This window comes from Bison bison, unplaced genomic scaffold (genome assembly GCF_000754665.1).
Source record: "Bison bison bison isolate TAMUID 2011002044 unplaced genomic scaffold, Bison_UMD1.0 scf7180017864064, whole genome shotgun sequence".
In the NCBI taxonomy this organism is placed as follows: Eukaryota; Metazoa; Chordata; class Mammalia; order Artiodactyla; family Bovidae; genus Bison; species Bison bison.
Window position 1 is genome coordinate 2,257,585 of NW_011494636.1, and position 17,985 is coordinate 2,275,569.

The 17,985-nt window shown below is 37.1% G+C and overlaps 1 protein-coding gene across 1 annotated transcript in view; it reads left to right on the forward strand.

The window, feature by feature from the left end:
- Positions 1-17,985, forward strand: part of RGS7 (regulator of G-protein signaling 7) — a 489,491-nt gene that overhangs the window by 393,315 nt on the left and 78,191 nt on the right. The window contains exon 5 of the mRNA XM_010836687.1: positions 11,109-11,215. Coding sequence (XP_010834989.1) covers positions 11,109-11,215 — 107 coding nt within the window. The remainder of the gene's footprint in view (positions 1-11,108; positions 11,216-17,985) is intronic.

The following is a 17,985-nucleotide window of genomic DNA, read 5'->3' on the forward strand; positions in this document are numbered from 1 at the left end:
AATTCCTAAATGTAGCTCAGACTAAAGGAGTAAGAATTTATGCTCCAACTCATTCAGGGTGAAATGTATACATAAATTACTCCGGTTTTTTTTTTTTTTTTTGATGGGGAACTTTGTCCATATCCTCCACTTATTCAGTCACTTATTTATATCAGCATGAACCTCTGGGTTTTTTATACTTCCTCACAAAGTTTGGGAGAAGAAAGACAAGGAAGATTGAAAAAGAATCCTTTTTTATTGATTGTTGAATTTTATTTGATAATATTTCGTTGAGGATTTTTTTTATGTTAGTAGGAGAAAGTGGCCTGTCATTTTCCTTCTTGTAATGTCTTTCTCTGAGTTTAGTATTTAGGTAATACTAATCTTAGAGAAACTGTTAGGAACTGTTCTATCTGCTTGTAATTTTCTGGAAGAAGAACTGGTAGCACTTCTCCCCTAAATATTTGGTAGAATTTACCAGCAAAACTTTTTAGAACCATTGCTTTTTTTGAAGGGAGGTTACTATTGATTCCTCTCTTTGAAAAAATAGAGCTTTTCAGGTTACCTGTTGCCTCTTCTGTATGTTTTGGTTTATATCTTTCAAGTAATTGATTATTTTACTTAAGTTATCAAATTTGTGGGCACAGTGCTGTTAATAGTGTTATTTTATTATCTTTTTAATATTCATAGGTCAGTAGTAATGATCCACAGTGTCTCCCCTATCATTTCTGATATTGACAATTTGTTTTTTCTTTCTTCTTTTCCTGGTTAGTCTGGCTGGAAGTCTATCAATTTCATTGATTTTTCTCTATTGTTTTCTGGTTGCTTCTGTAATTTTATCCTTTCTTTAGCTTTAAATCACCCTTCTTCCTCTAGTTTCTGTGATACTAAAGTCCCACCTTAGGTTATTGATGCATTTAGCAGTATAAATTTCCCTCTAAGCGCTGCCTTTGCTATAGAGTACAAGTTTCGATAAATTAAATATTCATTCAGCTCATTATAATTTTTAATTTCTCTCGAATTTTTCTTTGACATATGAATTACTAAGATGTGTATTATTTTAAACTTTTGGGTATTTATCAATTATCTTTATTTTGTTGATATTTAGTTTAACTTTATAATATATGTAATTCTATTATAATCATACTTTGTATGACGTTTATTCTTTTAAATATTTTAAGGTTTGTTTTATGGCCCGGAATGTGATTCATCTCTTTGAACATTGATGAACATTTCATGTATGTTACAGAATAACTCTACTATTGTTGGATAGAATATTATATACACATCAGTTACATCAAGTGATGGATAGTGTTCTTCAGGTTCATCTAAGTCTCATTGATCTTTTTGTCTGTTTTATGTATCTATTACTGTAAGACTGGTGCTGAAGTTTACAACTATAATAATGGATTTGTATATTTCTCCTTTCAGTCCTATCACTGTTTGCCTTACATATTTTGACACTCTTAAGTTTATAGACATTAACTTGTTCTGTCTTCTTGGAGAATTGACCTCTTTATGATTATTCATCATCCTCCTTTAGCCCTGACAATCCCCTGTTATAAAGTTTGCGTTGTCTGAAATTAATATATCTACTATAGTTTTTGCAGAGAGGGAGTGGGGATTCCCTGGTAACTTAACTGATAAAGAATCCACCTGCAATGCAGGAGGCCCTGGTTTGATTCCTGGGTTGGGAAGATCCCCTGGAGAAGGGACAGGCTACCCACTCCAGTATTCTGGCCAGGAGAATTCCATGAGCTATAAAGTCCATGGGGTCGCAAAGAGTCAGACATGACTAAGCTACTTTCACTTTCATAGTTTTTTAAAGAAAGCATATTTTGTAGGTTCGTTGGTCCATTCCTCTAAGTTAATTAAGGTAAAGAAACCTTTTAAAATTTATAAGTTAATAGTTACCAAACAATGCAAATTTGTTTGTTAACCTCAAAATTATCAATGATGAATTCAGCAAGGTAGCAAGATCCAATATTAAAATACAGAAATCTGTTTCATTCTTTATACTAACATTGACATATCAGAAAGGGAGTCAAAAAACAGTACTTTTTAAAATCGCATTAAAAAATAAAATATTTAGGAATAAACCTGACCCAAAAGTTGAAAGACTTACATACTGAGAACTATAAAACATTGATAAAGGAAATGATTCAAAGAAATGGAAAGATATACTGTGCTCTTAGACTAGAAGAATTAATATTGTTAATATGTGCATACTATCCAAAGCAGTCTACAAATTTATCGTGATCCCTATTAAATTACTCATGACATTTTTCACAGAACTAGAACAAATAATCCAAAAATCTATATGGAACAATAAAAGACCCAGAAGTGTCAAAGCAATCTGGAGGAAAAAGAACAGGATGCTGTTCTGAACATTCTGCTGGATGCAGAATCCTCCCATATTTCAGGTAGTACTGCAAAGCTGTAGTACCCACAACAGCACGGTATTTATGCAAAAAGAGACATATGGATCAATGGAACAGAATAGAGAGTGTAGAAATAAACTCACACACCTATGGTCAAAAAATCTTCAGCAAAGGAAGCAAGAGTATACAATGGAGAAAACACAGTCTCTTTGGCAAGTGGTGTTGGGAAAGCTGGATAGCTGTATGTTAGTCAGTGAATTTACAACACACACACACACACACACACACACACACACACACACACACCACATGCAAAAATAAACTCAAAAGGGCTTGAATGTTTAAATATCAATAGAAGACTTGACATTGTAAAACTCTAGAAGAGAACATAAATTAAACATTCTCTTACATAAATTGTACGAAGACAATAAAAATAAAAACAAAAGCCATTAAAAGGAATGAAACAATTTCATTTGCAGAGCTGTGGATAGACCCACTATCATATCATATAAGAGTGAAGTAATCAGAAAGAAAAAGAAATACTGTATATTAATGCATACATATGGAATTTAGAAAGATTGTACCAACAATCCTACACGCAGGGCGGCAAACAGGAACTTCTTTAACCTGGAAAACGAAAGAGTCACCTAAGTCCAGGAAGTGCAGAGAGTCCCATACAGGATAAAACACGGAGAAACATGTCAAGACCCATGCTAATCAAAATAGCAAAAGTTAAATATAAATAAAAAGTATTAAATGCAACAAAGGAAAGGCAGCAAGTAATATATTAGGGCATCCCCATAAGATTTTCAGCTGATTTTTTTATCAGAAACTCTGCAGGTCAGAAGGGAGTGGCGTGATATCTTTAAAGTGAGGAAATGGAAAAACCTACAACCAAGAATACTCTACCCAGCAAGGCTCTCATTCAGATTCATCAGAGAAATCAAAATCTTTACAGGAAGAAAAGCTAAGAGAATTGAGCAATACCAAACCATCTTTACAACAATTGCTAAAGTAACTTCCCTAGGTGGGAAAGGGACCAGCAACTTACTTTCTACATATATAGACTGTTAAACAAAAAACTTATGGGGAATGCAAACCAAAGAACTACAATATATACACAAGCAAAAAAAGAAAAAGCATCCCAAACAGAACACTAAAGATGGTCATCAACAAGAGAACAAAGAGGAAGGAAGGAAAAAAGACCTATAAAAATGAAGCCAAAACAATTAAGAAACTGGCAATAGAAGAAAATCCCTGGTGGTCCAGTGGCTAAGACTCTCTGCTCCCAATGCAAGGAGCCCGGATTCGATACCTGATCAGGGAACTTCTACATGCCGCAACTAACTACATGCCACAACTAAGAGTCTGCCTATACCTGAAGATCCCACATGCCACAACTAAGATCCAGTGCTGGCAAATAAATAAATACTTTTTAGACAAAAATGGAAATTTTGCAGAATGTATATTGAACTTTAGAAGGAATGTTGCTTTACACTGTAATTTATTATTGCCTTGGCTCTTGTGATTATTACACTTTCCTTACACTATTCTTGAATAAACTCAGTGTGATTTTTCTCTCCTCTGAATACTGTTCTACCACCTAACTACACATATAAATAAAACAGAATCTTGTTGAAGTGTGGCTCATTTTATACAATGATGCACCTACCAGTTTTACAAAAGGATATACTGTGTCAGTGAAATGAACATCCTGATATAATATAGTTACCAGATACCATGGTTCTTAAACCAGTCCTCCACACCGATATCACAAAGATATCACCTATGTGATATCTTTCGCTTTTAAAATATTTCAGCACTGTTCTTCATATTGAAATAATTTCCTAAGCTTTTGTACTTACCCATATGAGGCAACTAGGCTACTCTACCCTGTGTGTGATAAGGGCCATTGATGTATGATCTTATTACTCTCAGTACTACCTTTTAATGAGTTGTTTTTTTTTTTTTTTTTGAGTCCTGGGAAAATATTATGCTTCCTTAAGAAAGCACCTCCATTGTGTCTGCTGGCGCTGCGCTTCCTCTGTCACTGTTGTTTTTCAGCATTGCCAGGTTCTGTGTCCTTGCCACCCTCTGGTCTTTCCCACCCTCTCTTGAATTGGGGGAGTTCTCACTGATCTGTTGCATTTTCATGTTTCAGATTGTAAATCCCATGTGCAGAATATGTTACCTTTGGAAAATTTGTCCTATAACTATGATACCAAATCTTTAGAATTGGGGTAGTGTTCTTTGCTTCCTAGGAATAAATGTAAGTGTATTCCAGAGCAGAATCATCACCTATACACTAAAGATTCCAGTTGGATCATCTGGAGGACTTTAAAGAGTGTTCAATTGGGAGTGTTCAATGTGATCTGGAGCGTGGATCAATACCAGCTACCAGGTTCCCCACTGCCTTTTCACTAAGTGCTTCCAAATGTGTTCTCTCATTAATATTAGCCAACTCTAATAACTCACATTTTTGGAGCTCTTCTATGTGACTGGCCTTATTTTAAGTATTTCTCATTTATCTCAATTGATCCTCATGACAATCTTTTAATATCAGTGTTTTATTATTGTCTTCTTTCTACAAATGAGGACTCTAAGGTCCAGAGAATGTATCTTCTGCCCCAGTTATACAGCCAGCACATGAGGGAATCAGGGTTTGAACCCAAGCAGCTGGCTTGCATATTCTAGTTGCTTCACCCCATACTGTGCTCCTTTGTTTGGAAATATTATTTACCTGTTTTAATTACCTAGTGTCATCTTCAAAGTTGATATAAATTAAGCTTGTTTTTATTTCTCCCAAGTAAAATCCTTTTATATCATCCGTATACCATGTTATACACTTACAAACCCTGGTTTGTGAGTACTAAAAAGCAAGTGGCACTTCATTTTCCTATGTGAAAACGATGTTTTTTTAGAAAAGGAGGAAAGCCTGAATACTTATTGCTTTCACTAACTCTTAGTAATGAGAAGATAAACTTACCTCAGAAGTCCCTATTGTGATTATTTCACTTTTATTTGACCTTGTTGGAGAAAAAAATCTGCATATGTGATTTTTTGCACATGATTCATCTTACCTTGCAAATGCCTATTCTATAAAAGTATAATATTTTTAAATATTTCTATAACCACTTCCCTGTCTTCTTAGAGAATAACAAGTTTAACAAAATCTTTCCTTTATGACTCAGACACATGAAGATGAATGTCTGTTATTTTATTAATACTGTTTAATGACTTACCTGTGACTACTTTTTAGCTTTTCTTGCCTTAATGTCATATTATCCACTGTCTTTTTTTCTGTCTTGAGTGGATTTCCTTCTAAAATACTTCTCCCCATTCACTAATCATACTTGCTACATCATGTACGCTGTGTTGATAAATGAATCACATTTGCTGATTTATATACCCATAAAATAAAAGTAAAAATGCATAACAGAAATACAAATGTAATTCTTAGTGAAAATTATTATTATTATTTTCTTGACTCAGAGGCATTGTTGTATCAGTGTCAAAATATAGGGTATATCTGGGAGGTACTGAGACTGCCAGCAGTGGGACTGCTGGATAAAGAAAATATACTGAGTTCTGAAAATATGTTATAATTACAAATTTAATATAGAAAAATATATATTTCTACATATGGAAATACAGAACTGAACAACACAAACCTCTTTTATAGTATACTTTTTATCCTTTTGACTTTCTGAAGTAGTTATGGTTCCAAAGCAAATTACACCATGTAGAATTCCTTTTGCTTTTAAACGATTTTGATAATTCTATTATTTAAAGGTTCGAGGTGAAGTAATGAAATTAGTACATCTGGCTTAACACAGCCACATTACACTGTTCACATAGTAACAGTTGTCTAGAGATGCAGTTTTACTCCTGAGTTTGTTCATGCTTGAATATCCAAATGAAAAATAAACTGGAGTCTTACAGTAAATTTGTTGTTGAACTTTGTTTAGCTGTGTGGGTGATGTGGATAACACATGTACAAGATGATTAATTATTTTGCTGAGAAGCATAATGATGTGGAGCCATCTGCTGTGCCATTATTGGGAGGGTGATCTTGATAGATTACCCACTAAATTCTTTCAACACTTAGATCCAAGACTGCCAGTAGTCCTCCAGATTGTCGTTAAATTAAGGCTATTGTGGAGATTCAGGAGCAGCTGGACCATGTGGAAAAATGTCTCCATGTTATTACTATCAGTAATTCAACCTTGAGAAAACTATCTCAAGCCCACTCTAAGATCTTTTAGTGGGATTTCAGCCATTTATATCACTGTTATCTTTTCCCATATAATATACCCACAACAATCCCACTTCAAAAGCTTTAAAAGTATTTTGAAAAGATACATCTACATTTTGAACATCTACATTATCTTGGCAGAGCTTCTCAAATGAAGACAAGCTCAATGATGGAGGAGCTTCTCAATGATGACAAGCTCCTCATCATCAAACACACAATAGCTTGTATTTTTTGTGCAATACTATGTTTTTAAAATTCCATATACCATTTATTCATAAATTTGCTTATTCACTCATTCAGCAAACATCAATTCAATAGCTACTTTTGCTATTGCTATGCTAAATGCAAGGTTATAGTCTTAAATGAAACAAAATTCACCATGATGCCCTGATTTTTATCTTAGCATTCATCTTGTCCTGGAGTCATGTTCTCTGGAGGTCCTGTGACAGAGCATTATAACTCCTGTAATCTCAAACTTTCCAGGTTACTATTTGACCAGTGAAATTAAAATCATTTTAAACGGTTTACCTGTGGCAGATTCATTTTGATATATGAAGACCAATACAATATTGTAAAGTTAAATAAAATAAAATTTAAAAAAATTAAAAAAAAGAACAGAAATTCAGTCCTCTTAAATATTAAGTTAAATAGTTTGACTTGACCTCTGCCTTGAACTTTGTGTGGGCCATGTAGAAACTGAATTTTGATCTTATTGATACTCTCACAAATGTGTATCTGTTGGATTCAGGGCATTTAAAAAACCTATCAAAAACAATTTTCCTTATTAATAAAATTATAAGCCTGAGAATATCTTAGAGGGTTGTAAAATGAGAATATATATGATTAAACCCAATAAAATGGAGTATTTGTACCTCAAAAGCGTGAGGCTGAGATTGATTGCTAATTTACTATTATTCTTTCTAGCAAGCATTTAATGCAGGCCTAATTATGATAGTGAAGAAAGCATTCATCTTGCTCTCTAGAAATGTTTGATTTATCATATAATTAGTAACTATTGAATACAGTAAGAACTTATTCATTTTCTTCTGATTTTCTTTTCTTCAGCTTTCCTATATTTAGTTTCACTATGTTTTTCTAATCCTCATCAGCATGTTAGCATCTTTTTTTTTATTTGGTGTTTGTTTTATTTTAGTCACACTCTTTCCTGTGTTTAGAGTTCAGAAGCTCTTTACTGTTAATCTTTCTGGGCATCTCAGTTTTCCTTTTTGTATCTATATTCTGAAAATTTCCTCATGTGCCATGACTCAATTTCTCTTTCTGGAAAATAGGACTAATAATATTTTCCTAGGCCACAGACTGTTGGAATAAAATGAATAAAGACGGTTGTGACAATATAGGTACTACCTACCTAGCAGATAAGTAGGCCACCTGACTTTGAAATCCTCAAAAATTGTTCTTTCTAGTGCTGCCAACATGAGTAACCAGGGATTCTGAACATGACCCAGGCTGTGAGCACCTGCTCATTGTTATAGGCCAGCATGCCTCACAGATATGCTTGCCATTTTAGTTTTATAAATAACACACAAAAAGAAGATGTGACTGGCTGATGCTATTTAGGAATGCCAGATCCTCTCACTCAGCCTAGTTAAAGACCAATTATGGAAGTGGATTTCCTGAAAGTACTTTGGAGAAAAGTAAAAATCATTTGGTGTATAAGTAATGAAGCACAATGTGCTCTGTGCTCAGTTGTGTCCAATTCTTTGTGACCCCTTGGACTATAGCCTGCCGGGCTCCTCTGTCTATGGAATATTCCAGGCAAGAATACTGGTGCGGTTTGCCATTTCTTACTCCAGGAGATCAAACCTACATGTCCTGTGTCTCCTGCATTGGCAAGCGGATCTTTTACCACTGAGTCACCTGGGAAGCCCAGTGAAGCACAAGAGCTACCATATACTGAGTATCTACTATGCACAGGATACTAGTCCAACTTCTTCTCTTAAAAATTTTTTTTTTTTAATCATTTTTATTTATTTATTTGGCTGCATCGGGTCTGCACGTGAAATCTGTCAACATGGTGCCTGGACTCTAGTTGTGGAGTACAGGCTCAGTAGTTGTGGCCCACAGGCTTAGTTGCTCCAGGGCACGTGGGATCTTAGTTCCCTGACCAGTGATTGAACCCACACCCCCTGCATTGCAAAGTAGATTCTTTACCACTAGGCCACCAGTAAAGTTTCCCAACTTCTTTATATATATATGTATTATTTGATTTTCATATGAGCTGTGCAGGGTGGGTTTATTACCTGTATTAATGGATAGGAGAGGCACTGCTACTGCTAAGTCACTTCAGTCGTGTCCGACTCTGTGTGACCCCATAGACGGCAGCCCACCAGGCTCCCCTGTCCATGGGATTCTCCAGGCAAGAACACTGGAGTGGGTTGCCATTTCCTTCTCCAATGCATGAAAGTGAAAAGTGAAAGTGAATTCGCTCAGTTGTGTCTGACTCTTAGCAACCCGGTGGACTGCAGCCTACCAGACTCCTCCATCCATGGATTTTCCAGGCAAGAGTACTAGAGTGGGGTGCCATTGCCTTCTCTGCAGAGAATTTAAGTAACAAAAGCTAAAAAGTGTTTCCAAAGGTTTTGTTCTTCCCATCATATAACACTACCTTCTCAGCTTTAATGACAATCACAGAATATGTGAGTATATACTTATAAGCAGCACAGACTTTGAGAAGATCTTGATTTTGAACTAAAAGGATGCATAAAGGATGAAATCCTTCTTGGTAGAAAAAGAACACTCTATGGAGAGAGGTGTATAACTGATTGGGTGTGTAAACAAGATAACTGGGTCACTTAATAACGGTCTTCCAGGCCCATGGTAAAGAGGATGGTCAGCAGTTGTTCTTTCTTATTGACAAGAATGGTAAAGTGGAGGCCGGAGGTAGAAGTTACCACTTAAAATTTTGCAATATGCTAGATAATATTAAAAGGGGCACTATAGTACCCAACTACAGGTTAAATAAATTGAACAATTATTTCATTATTAGCCAATATAGACGTGTGAAGGGGATAGGAGGAGATTCTTCTGCTTAGGTAGGTGGGCCATAGCAAGCAGTTTAGGGACTCAGTACTAGCTGAAGTGTGAAAATTACCTGTGATTGACAGACGGAGATAGAGATAGAGTCCTGGAAAGTCTGTTAGAATCCTAGAGTTAAAGAATCATTTTAGCTGTTTATCTAAAAATAGAACTAAATCTATAAATTGCACATTAAAGTGTAAAAAAGTGTCAGTTGCTCAGTCGTGTCTGACTCTTTGCAAACCCATGGACTGTAGCCCACGAGGCTCTTCTGTCCATGGAATTATCCAGGCAAGAATACTGGAGTGGACAGCTGTTCCCTTCTCCAGGGGATCTTCCTGACCCAGGGATTGAATCCACGTCTTCTGCATTGCAGGCAGATTTTTGACCATCTGAGCCACCAGAAAATTGCACCTAAAGATACACAAACAAATCAATAAACCTAACTTTTTTATTTTCTATATACATATATGCTTATATTGGACTAAAAAGCTATCTTGAATAGTTCCATGGTTTCTAAGCTTCGAGTTAGCAAACTTTATGTTGTCCCTGCACAAATGCAGTAATAATCCTAGTGAACAAATTTTCTTATCCTTTTTATTGGGAGAAACCATTGACTGCTCTAGAAGGAGTGTGAGTATTACAGTATTATGTTCCAACTATTTATGAGACTACTGGGAAAATATAATGTTTTCATTGTTATATAAATCTCTACATAGTCCATGTCTAGAATATTGTATATAGAGTCGTAAAAGCTAGAGCAATCTAGCCAACCACAGACTGCAGGCACACTTAGCGCAGTAGAAATTGTTCTAGATGCCTAAACATTGCCTATTAACATTATCTAGTAATGATATGTCATTAGAAGAATTGCTAATAGTATTGGATATTCATATTACAGGACAGTTCAGTTCAGTTCAGTTCAGTTGCTCAGTCGTGTCCAACTCTTTGTGACCCCATGAATCGCAGCACGCCAGGCCTCCCTGTCCATCACAACTCCCGGAGTTCACTCAGACTCACGTCCATCAAGTCGGTGATGCCATCCAGACATCTCATCCTCTTTCGTCCCCTTCTCAAGTTTAAAGTGCTATGTAAATGCCAAATATATTTGTTTGTGGAAGATTATTAACACATAGCAAAACATGTCCCATCTGTAAAATGAAGGAAGCAGATTCTTTGATTACAGAAAGACGTTCAGCTTCAACATTCCATAGCTTTATGTTCTCATGGTCTGATCACGTGCGCGGTTGGTCATTGTGGTCACTATCAGGAAGCAGAGCCATCTTGGTACCTTATGTGAAAGAGCTGAAAGAAGTACAAAGACAGGCTTTTCTGGGATGCTGAGTATTCCAATGTAGGAATGTGCTCAAAAGAAACAAGATAAAATTCTACATGCCTATAAATGAACAGTTTTAAAGAATTATATATGTGTTTTTCCATTTGTTTTCATGAACTAGTGGAGGCACTCCATTTGGGAACGCTAATGGCTGCCCACGGCTACTTCTTTCCAATCTCGGATCATGTCCTCACACTCAAGGATGATGGCACCTTTTACCGGTTCCAAGTAAGTTTATTAAAAGTATTATTTAAAAGTAAAAATATGTCTGCATTTTCATTGTTTTTACAGAAATTTTGAGACTTGGCTTATTTTACTTTGACTTGAGCTAGTTAGAATCTAATTAATTAATGATTTGTGAAAACTAAGTTGTGTGATGATTGAAGTTATATTTTATATAAAAAGTTTGGGAAAAATTCTGAGTGACAGTGGAATTCAGGAAGATGAGACAGTCATCTGTAAATTATATTTATTTGCTAGGAAGGAAGTTGAGAGATGGTAACTAAATTTGTTATACTCTAGACCCTGTGTCATCCAGAGCCATCTACAGTCCAAGCAAACAGTCATGGGAATGCTTAAAGCTCCGGGATAGAAATAACTAATAAATACATATCCTCTGCATGTCTGAGACCTTCTATAAGTCTGTGGAGAAAGGGGCAATGAAGGATGAGATGGTTGGATGACATCACCGACTCAATGAAATGGAGTTTGAGCAAACTCCAGGAGATAATGAAGGACAGGGAAGCCTAGCGTGCTGCAGTCTATGGGATCACACAGAGTTGGAAATGACTTGGTGACTGAAAAAGTCTGTGAAGGACACGCATGATGCTTTGCGTGTGTATACTCAGGAGGCCATCTTAGATAACTTATGAACTGACAAGAATTATTCTAGGTCATTTTCAAATGAGATATCTATAAAAAATAATCTTTGAGGAAATGATTATGGACTCCAATTTTGGTCATTGGGCACACAGTCGACACTTGAGTTACGATGATTTACCTGAAGTGTATTCTACATTTCATTAGACATTATGATTCATTAGTAACTGACTAGTGGATTCCAGTCTGTAAAATTAAGGCACATGTAATGCCAGAGTTCAAACTCTAGCTCTAGGTACTTTCAGAGGATTCTTCCCATTGTCCCACTTTTAGACATTGGAGCATTCTTCTCACTAGCTCTGATTTATTGATTAAATAAGTGACTTGAGTGCCTAAGGATTTGCTTGGGGAAACAGAGAACAGAGGGAATATGTTTTGAAAAAAGTTGTTCTCAAAGGTCATTGTCCTCCTAGAGTATTCTCACTTGCCACAGAGCACTTCTATCCAAGGAATAATCATTGGATTTTACACTGAATAGCTAGGAAACAATGCAACCTCCTGAAATTGTGATACTGACCTAAGTATTCAAGCAATTGAAATTAGTTGGATCACTTAATTTTAAAAGTCTTTAAAATAATGAAGCTTTATCCTTAGAACGGTTAAATTTTAAGTAATAGTGCTTAAAATAGCTTATTATTAAGTCAGAGTAACTTGTGGTCCTAAGGTTAGCATTTTAGTGAATAAAAATTACTAGTTATTAGAAAAGAAATTTCATATGTGCTACTAACACTTTTTGATTTTTTAAAGGAGTTACTTTGGTATTGCAGGGTTATATTTTTCATAAAATCTTATTTTCTTATATGAATTTTTCATATACAGACTATAAAGTAAACATTTAAGCCTAAATTTTTTTTTTACAAATTCTATATAAAAGATATTTTTTGATAAAATACCAACTTTTATCCATCTTCACTGTCAATTTACAAGTAAAATCATCTATGTATAAGATTAATATATCTGTAAGGGAGGCATTGCAGAGAAGGCAATGGCACCCCACTCCAGTACACTTGCCTGTAAAATCCCTGGAAGGCTGCAGTCCTTGGGGTCGCTAAGAGTCCGACACAACTGAGCAGCTTCACTTTCACTTTTCACTTCATGCATTGGAGAAGGAAATGGCAACCCACTCCAGTATTCTTGCCTGGAGAATCCCGGGGACGGGGGAGCCTGGTGGGCTGCCGTCCATGGGGTCCCACAGAGTCGGACACAACTGAAGCGACTTAGCAGCAGCAGCAGCAAGGGAGGCACTGAATATAATCTGCGTGTGTGTGTGTGTGTGTGTGTGTGGCAGGTCGATTCAGTCATGTCTGAGTCTTTGCTGTCCTATGGACTGTAACCCACCAGGTTCCTCTGTCCATGGGATTTTCCAGGCAAGAGTACTGGAGTGGGTTGCCATTCCCTCCTCCAGGGGATCTTCCCAACCCAGGAATTGAACCCTGGTCTCATGTCTCCTGCATTGGCAGCTGGGTTCTTTACCACGAGCGCCACCTAGGAAGCCCTGAATATAATCTACCTCTTGGCAATTATTGAATTCAAAAATTTCCCTCAAAACAAACTAGCTGAGGCATGGCTGAAAATTAGTAGTGATGTCTTGAAAGTGAAAGTGAAAATGAAAGTCGCTCAGTCATGTCCGACTCTTTGCGACCCTATACAGTCCATGGAATTCTCCAGGCCAGAATACTAGAGTGGATAGCCTTTCCCTTCTCCAGGGGATCTTCCCAACCCAGGGATCAAACCCAGATCTCTTACATTACTTCTAGGTACAGGCAGAAGATTGCCAAGTTTGATATACCTAAATAGATGATCAGTTCAGTTCAGTTCAGTCGCTCAGTCGTGTCCAACTCTTTGCAACCCCATGAACTGCAGCACACCAGGCCTCCCTGTCCATCTCCCACTTGTGGAGTTTACTCAAATTCATGTCCTTCGAGTCGGTGATACCATCCAACCATCTCATCCTCTGTCGTCCCCTTCTCCTGCCTTCAATCTTTCCCAGCATCAGGTCTTTTCAAATGAGTCAGCTCTTCCCATCAGGTGGCCAAAGTATTAGAGTTTCAGCTTCAAAATCAGTCCTTCCAATAGATGATAGATAATCTTTTAAATTATATGAATTAATGTTAAATACTTTAATGGCATATACACATATTCAAAATAGGATATAAATATGATATATTTGTAAATCTAATAACCATACAATCTTAAAACCAAGGTTTTAAAAGCAAACAAAAAAAACCTCACCAAAGTCAGGGATAATTTAATTCCTGCTACAGTGTCTACCAAGGCATTAATTAATCTATACTTGAACAGCTCTAGAAATAGAAAACACATTATTGTTCAAGGTATATGCTTCCATTTTTGCATTGGTTCCAGGCAGCATTAAGTTCTTTATTACATTAAATTGAAATTCAACTCCATGAAAGGATTTTAAAATTCATGAATTAAACTAGGAAGCCTGCAATGTTGTGTTTATAATTGCTTCAGGAAATGATTGAGATTCTGGCCATCATTAGGAATCTGAAGAAGCTTTGGGGCATAAGTTTGAGACAAACAGTTTCACTGACATGCTGCACTGTGTAAATTTTCAATCATGTGATTTTTGTATGCACTGTAAACTTATAATTGTCTAATTATTCTCCTTAGCTAACTGAAATTGAGATCTGACATGATTATCCAGATCACTTTCATGACTTTCATCACGTTAGAATATGTGCCAAAGATTACTGAGTGATGGCTAGACAGTTTTGGATCTGTTTAATCACAGCTAAAGGACCCAACTCTGAAAAACAAAGAAACTCATACACTAAAGTGTCCTAAAGTCTAGCTGAACTGTGAAAGTAAATTTTTAAATTCCAGCAAACTATAAGGTTTGTTATTCTTTAAATGTCTTTTGTGCTGTGTCCTGTGCAAGTCACTTCAGTCATGTCTGACTCTTTGTGACCCTATGAACTGTAGCCCACTAGGCTCCTCTGGCCATGGGATTCCCCAGGCAAGAATACTGGAGTGACTTGCCATCTCCTCCTCCAGAGGATCTTCCTGACCCAGGGATCAAATCCATGTCTCTTACGTCTCCTATATTGGCAGGCAGGTTCTTTACCACTAGAGCCATCTAGGGAAGAAATTGTCTTTTCAGTTCAGTTCAGTTCAGTCGCTCAGTTGTGTCCAACTCTTTGCGACCCCATGAATCGCAGAACACCAGGTCTTCCTGTCCATCACCAACTCTCGGAGTTCACTCAGACTCACGTCCATCGAGTCAGTGATGCCATCCAGCCATCTCATCCTCTGGCGTCCCCTTCTCCTCCTGCCCCCAATCCCTCCCAGCATCAGAGTCTTTTCCAGTGAGTCAACTCTTTGCATGAGGTGGCCAAAGTACTGGAGTTTCAGCCTTAGCATCATTCCTTCCAAAGAAATCCCAGGGCTGATCTCCTTCAGAATGGACTGGTTGGATCTCCTTGCAGTCCAAGGGACTCTCAAGAGTCTTCTCCAACACCACAATTCAAAAGCATCAATTCTTCGGCGCTCAGCTTTCTTCACAGTCCAACTCTCACATCCATACATGACCACAGGAAAAACCATAGCCTTGGCTAGACGGACCTTTGTTGGCAAAGTAATGTCTCTGCTTTTCAGTATGCTATCTAGGTTGGTCATAACTTTTCTTCCAAGGAGTAAGTGTCTTTTAATTTCATGGCTGCAGTCACCATCTGCAGTGATTTTGGAGCCCAGAAAAATAAAGTCTGACACTGTTTCCACCGTTTCCCCATCCATTTCCCATGAAGTGATGGGAAAAGATGCCATGATCTTCGTTTTCTGAATGTTGAGCTTTAAGTCAACTTTTTCAGTCTCAACTTTCACTTTCATCAAGAGGCTTTTTAGTTCCTCTTCACTTTCTGCCATAAGGGTGGTGTCATCCGCATAGCTGAGGTTATTGATATTTCTCCCGGCAATCTTGATTCCAGCTTGTGCTTCTTCCAGCCCAGAATTTTTCATAATGTACTCTGCACAGAAGTTAAATAAGCAGGGTGACAATATACAGCCTTGACGTACTCCTTTTCCTATTTGGAACCAGTCTGTTGTTCCATGTCCAGTTCTAACTGTTGCTTCCTGACCTGCATATAGGTTTCTCAAGAGGCAGGTCAGGTGGTCTGGTATTCACTCCCCTCTTTCAGAATTTTCCACAGTTTATTGTGATCCACACAGTCAAAGGCTTTGGCATAGTCAATAAAGCAGAAATAGATGTTTTTCTGGAACTCTTTTGGTTTCCTAGAAAAAAATATTGCAATATTAGTAAAGAGTGTTAGTTTTATACCTTTTCCACTTAATGTTGTTGTTGTTCAGTTGCTCAGTCATGTCTGACTCTTTGTGACCCCATGGACTGCAGCACACCAGTCGACCTTGTCTTTCACCATCTCCTGGAACCTGCTCAAATTCATGTCCATTGAGTCAGTGATGCCACACACCCAACCATCTCATCCTCTGGCACTCCCTTCTCCTCCTGCCTTCAGTCTTTCTCAACATCAGGGTCTTTTCTAATGAGTCGGCTCTTTGCATCAGGTGGCCACAGTATTGGAGCTTCAGCTTCAGCATCAGCATCAGTCCTTCTAATGAATATTCAGGGTTGATTTCCTTTAGCATTGACTGGTTTGATCTCCTTGGAAGACCTGAAAACATCTTTCCACATAATATCACAGGATAAAATAGTTTCATTTATTTATTTTTACAGTCAGAGAGTTTTCACTAAATAAATGATAGAAAAATAAATAAAAATTGTAAGAATACTGGTGAAAACATTCCTTGTAGTTTTGAGGGGGAAAAAAAAAAGTTATGTTGTCTGACCAGTCTGACTAGAGTGTATATTTTTAAAATTAAATAAATATGCTTGCACACACACACACATCCCCCAAACTAAAGAAGCAACCCAAAGGGAATAATGCATTCTCTGAGAAGTATCTCAAACACTAGCAGCCCGCGTGAAAAGAAGATTTTTTTCTATTTTCTTTCTCTATGCTTCCCCTAGAATAGTGACCCAATTTTGTCCTCAAATTGGGTTAAGTGAATTTATTTGCCAGTGAGGGGGTGCTGTATAAAGCCTTGATATCCCCCTTTATCTAGTGCTTCAACCTTTTTACCCTCTAAATTTGTTCACCTATATACAGAATTAATATTAGTAGCCTTCTTTATGATACCAGAGCAATTTCCAAGAAAGTATAGAGAGTGAATCAAATCCCCTGGGAGTCCTGAACTGTTTGGAAGGACCCTCTCTCAGAGATTCAAAAAGTTTTCCCAATTACCCTTTTACCCTCCTTGAGAATCCCTCTTCTAAGAGGCAGAATTATCAAACCGGTAATCAGAGATTGGGCTTCCCAGATGGCACAGTGGCAAAAAATCCGCTTGCCAAGGCAAGAGAGTTACGAGACGTGGGTTCGATCCCTGGGTTGAAAAGATCATCTGAAGAAGAAAACGGCAACCCACTCCAGTATTCTTGTTTGGAAAATTCTATGGACAGAGGACCCTGGCTGGCTACAGTCCATAGGGTCGCAAAGAATTGGACATGACTAAGTGACTGAGCATGCATGCATGCAATCAGAGATTACACCAAATATGCTTGCTACACACAGATTGTTAATCTGATTGTTAATGTAAAATTGAAAAATATAATCAAATCCACAAGTCTGATATCTACAGAGACTGTTCCATTGAATCCCAGGGCCATCATCATCCAAGGAACCATTTGAAAGAGCAGACAGGTAGTCATGGAGTTTGCTCAGAGTTTAGAGTCAAGCATGTCCAGCCATCAGGGCTAGAAAAACCCTATCAGAAAATATAACCTGCTGATGATAATAATTGGTTTTCTCAATCAGACAGTTTCTTTATAGTTTCATCAGTCAGTTTCTAGAATTTCACAGAATCATATATGTCTACTGTTATGCAGTCAACTAAGATATTAGTTTAAAAAATTGATCTCTGACTTGTGCAGTTTAAAAATTTAGAGCAGTAAGTGTGTCTATGAAGAAATGTTTTTTAAAGTGAAGGAGAAAAGTTGTTTTAATCTAGCTGGATAATGTTGAGAACTGCACTATTATAATTAATAGAGCCAGGCAACTGTTTGCCCATCGTAAGGAAAAATTCTG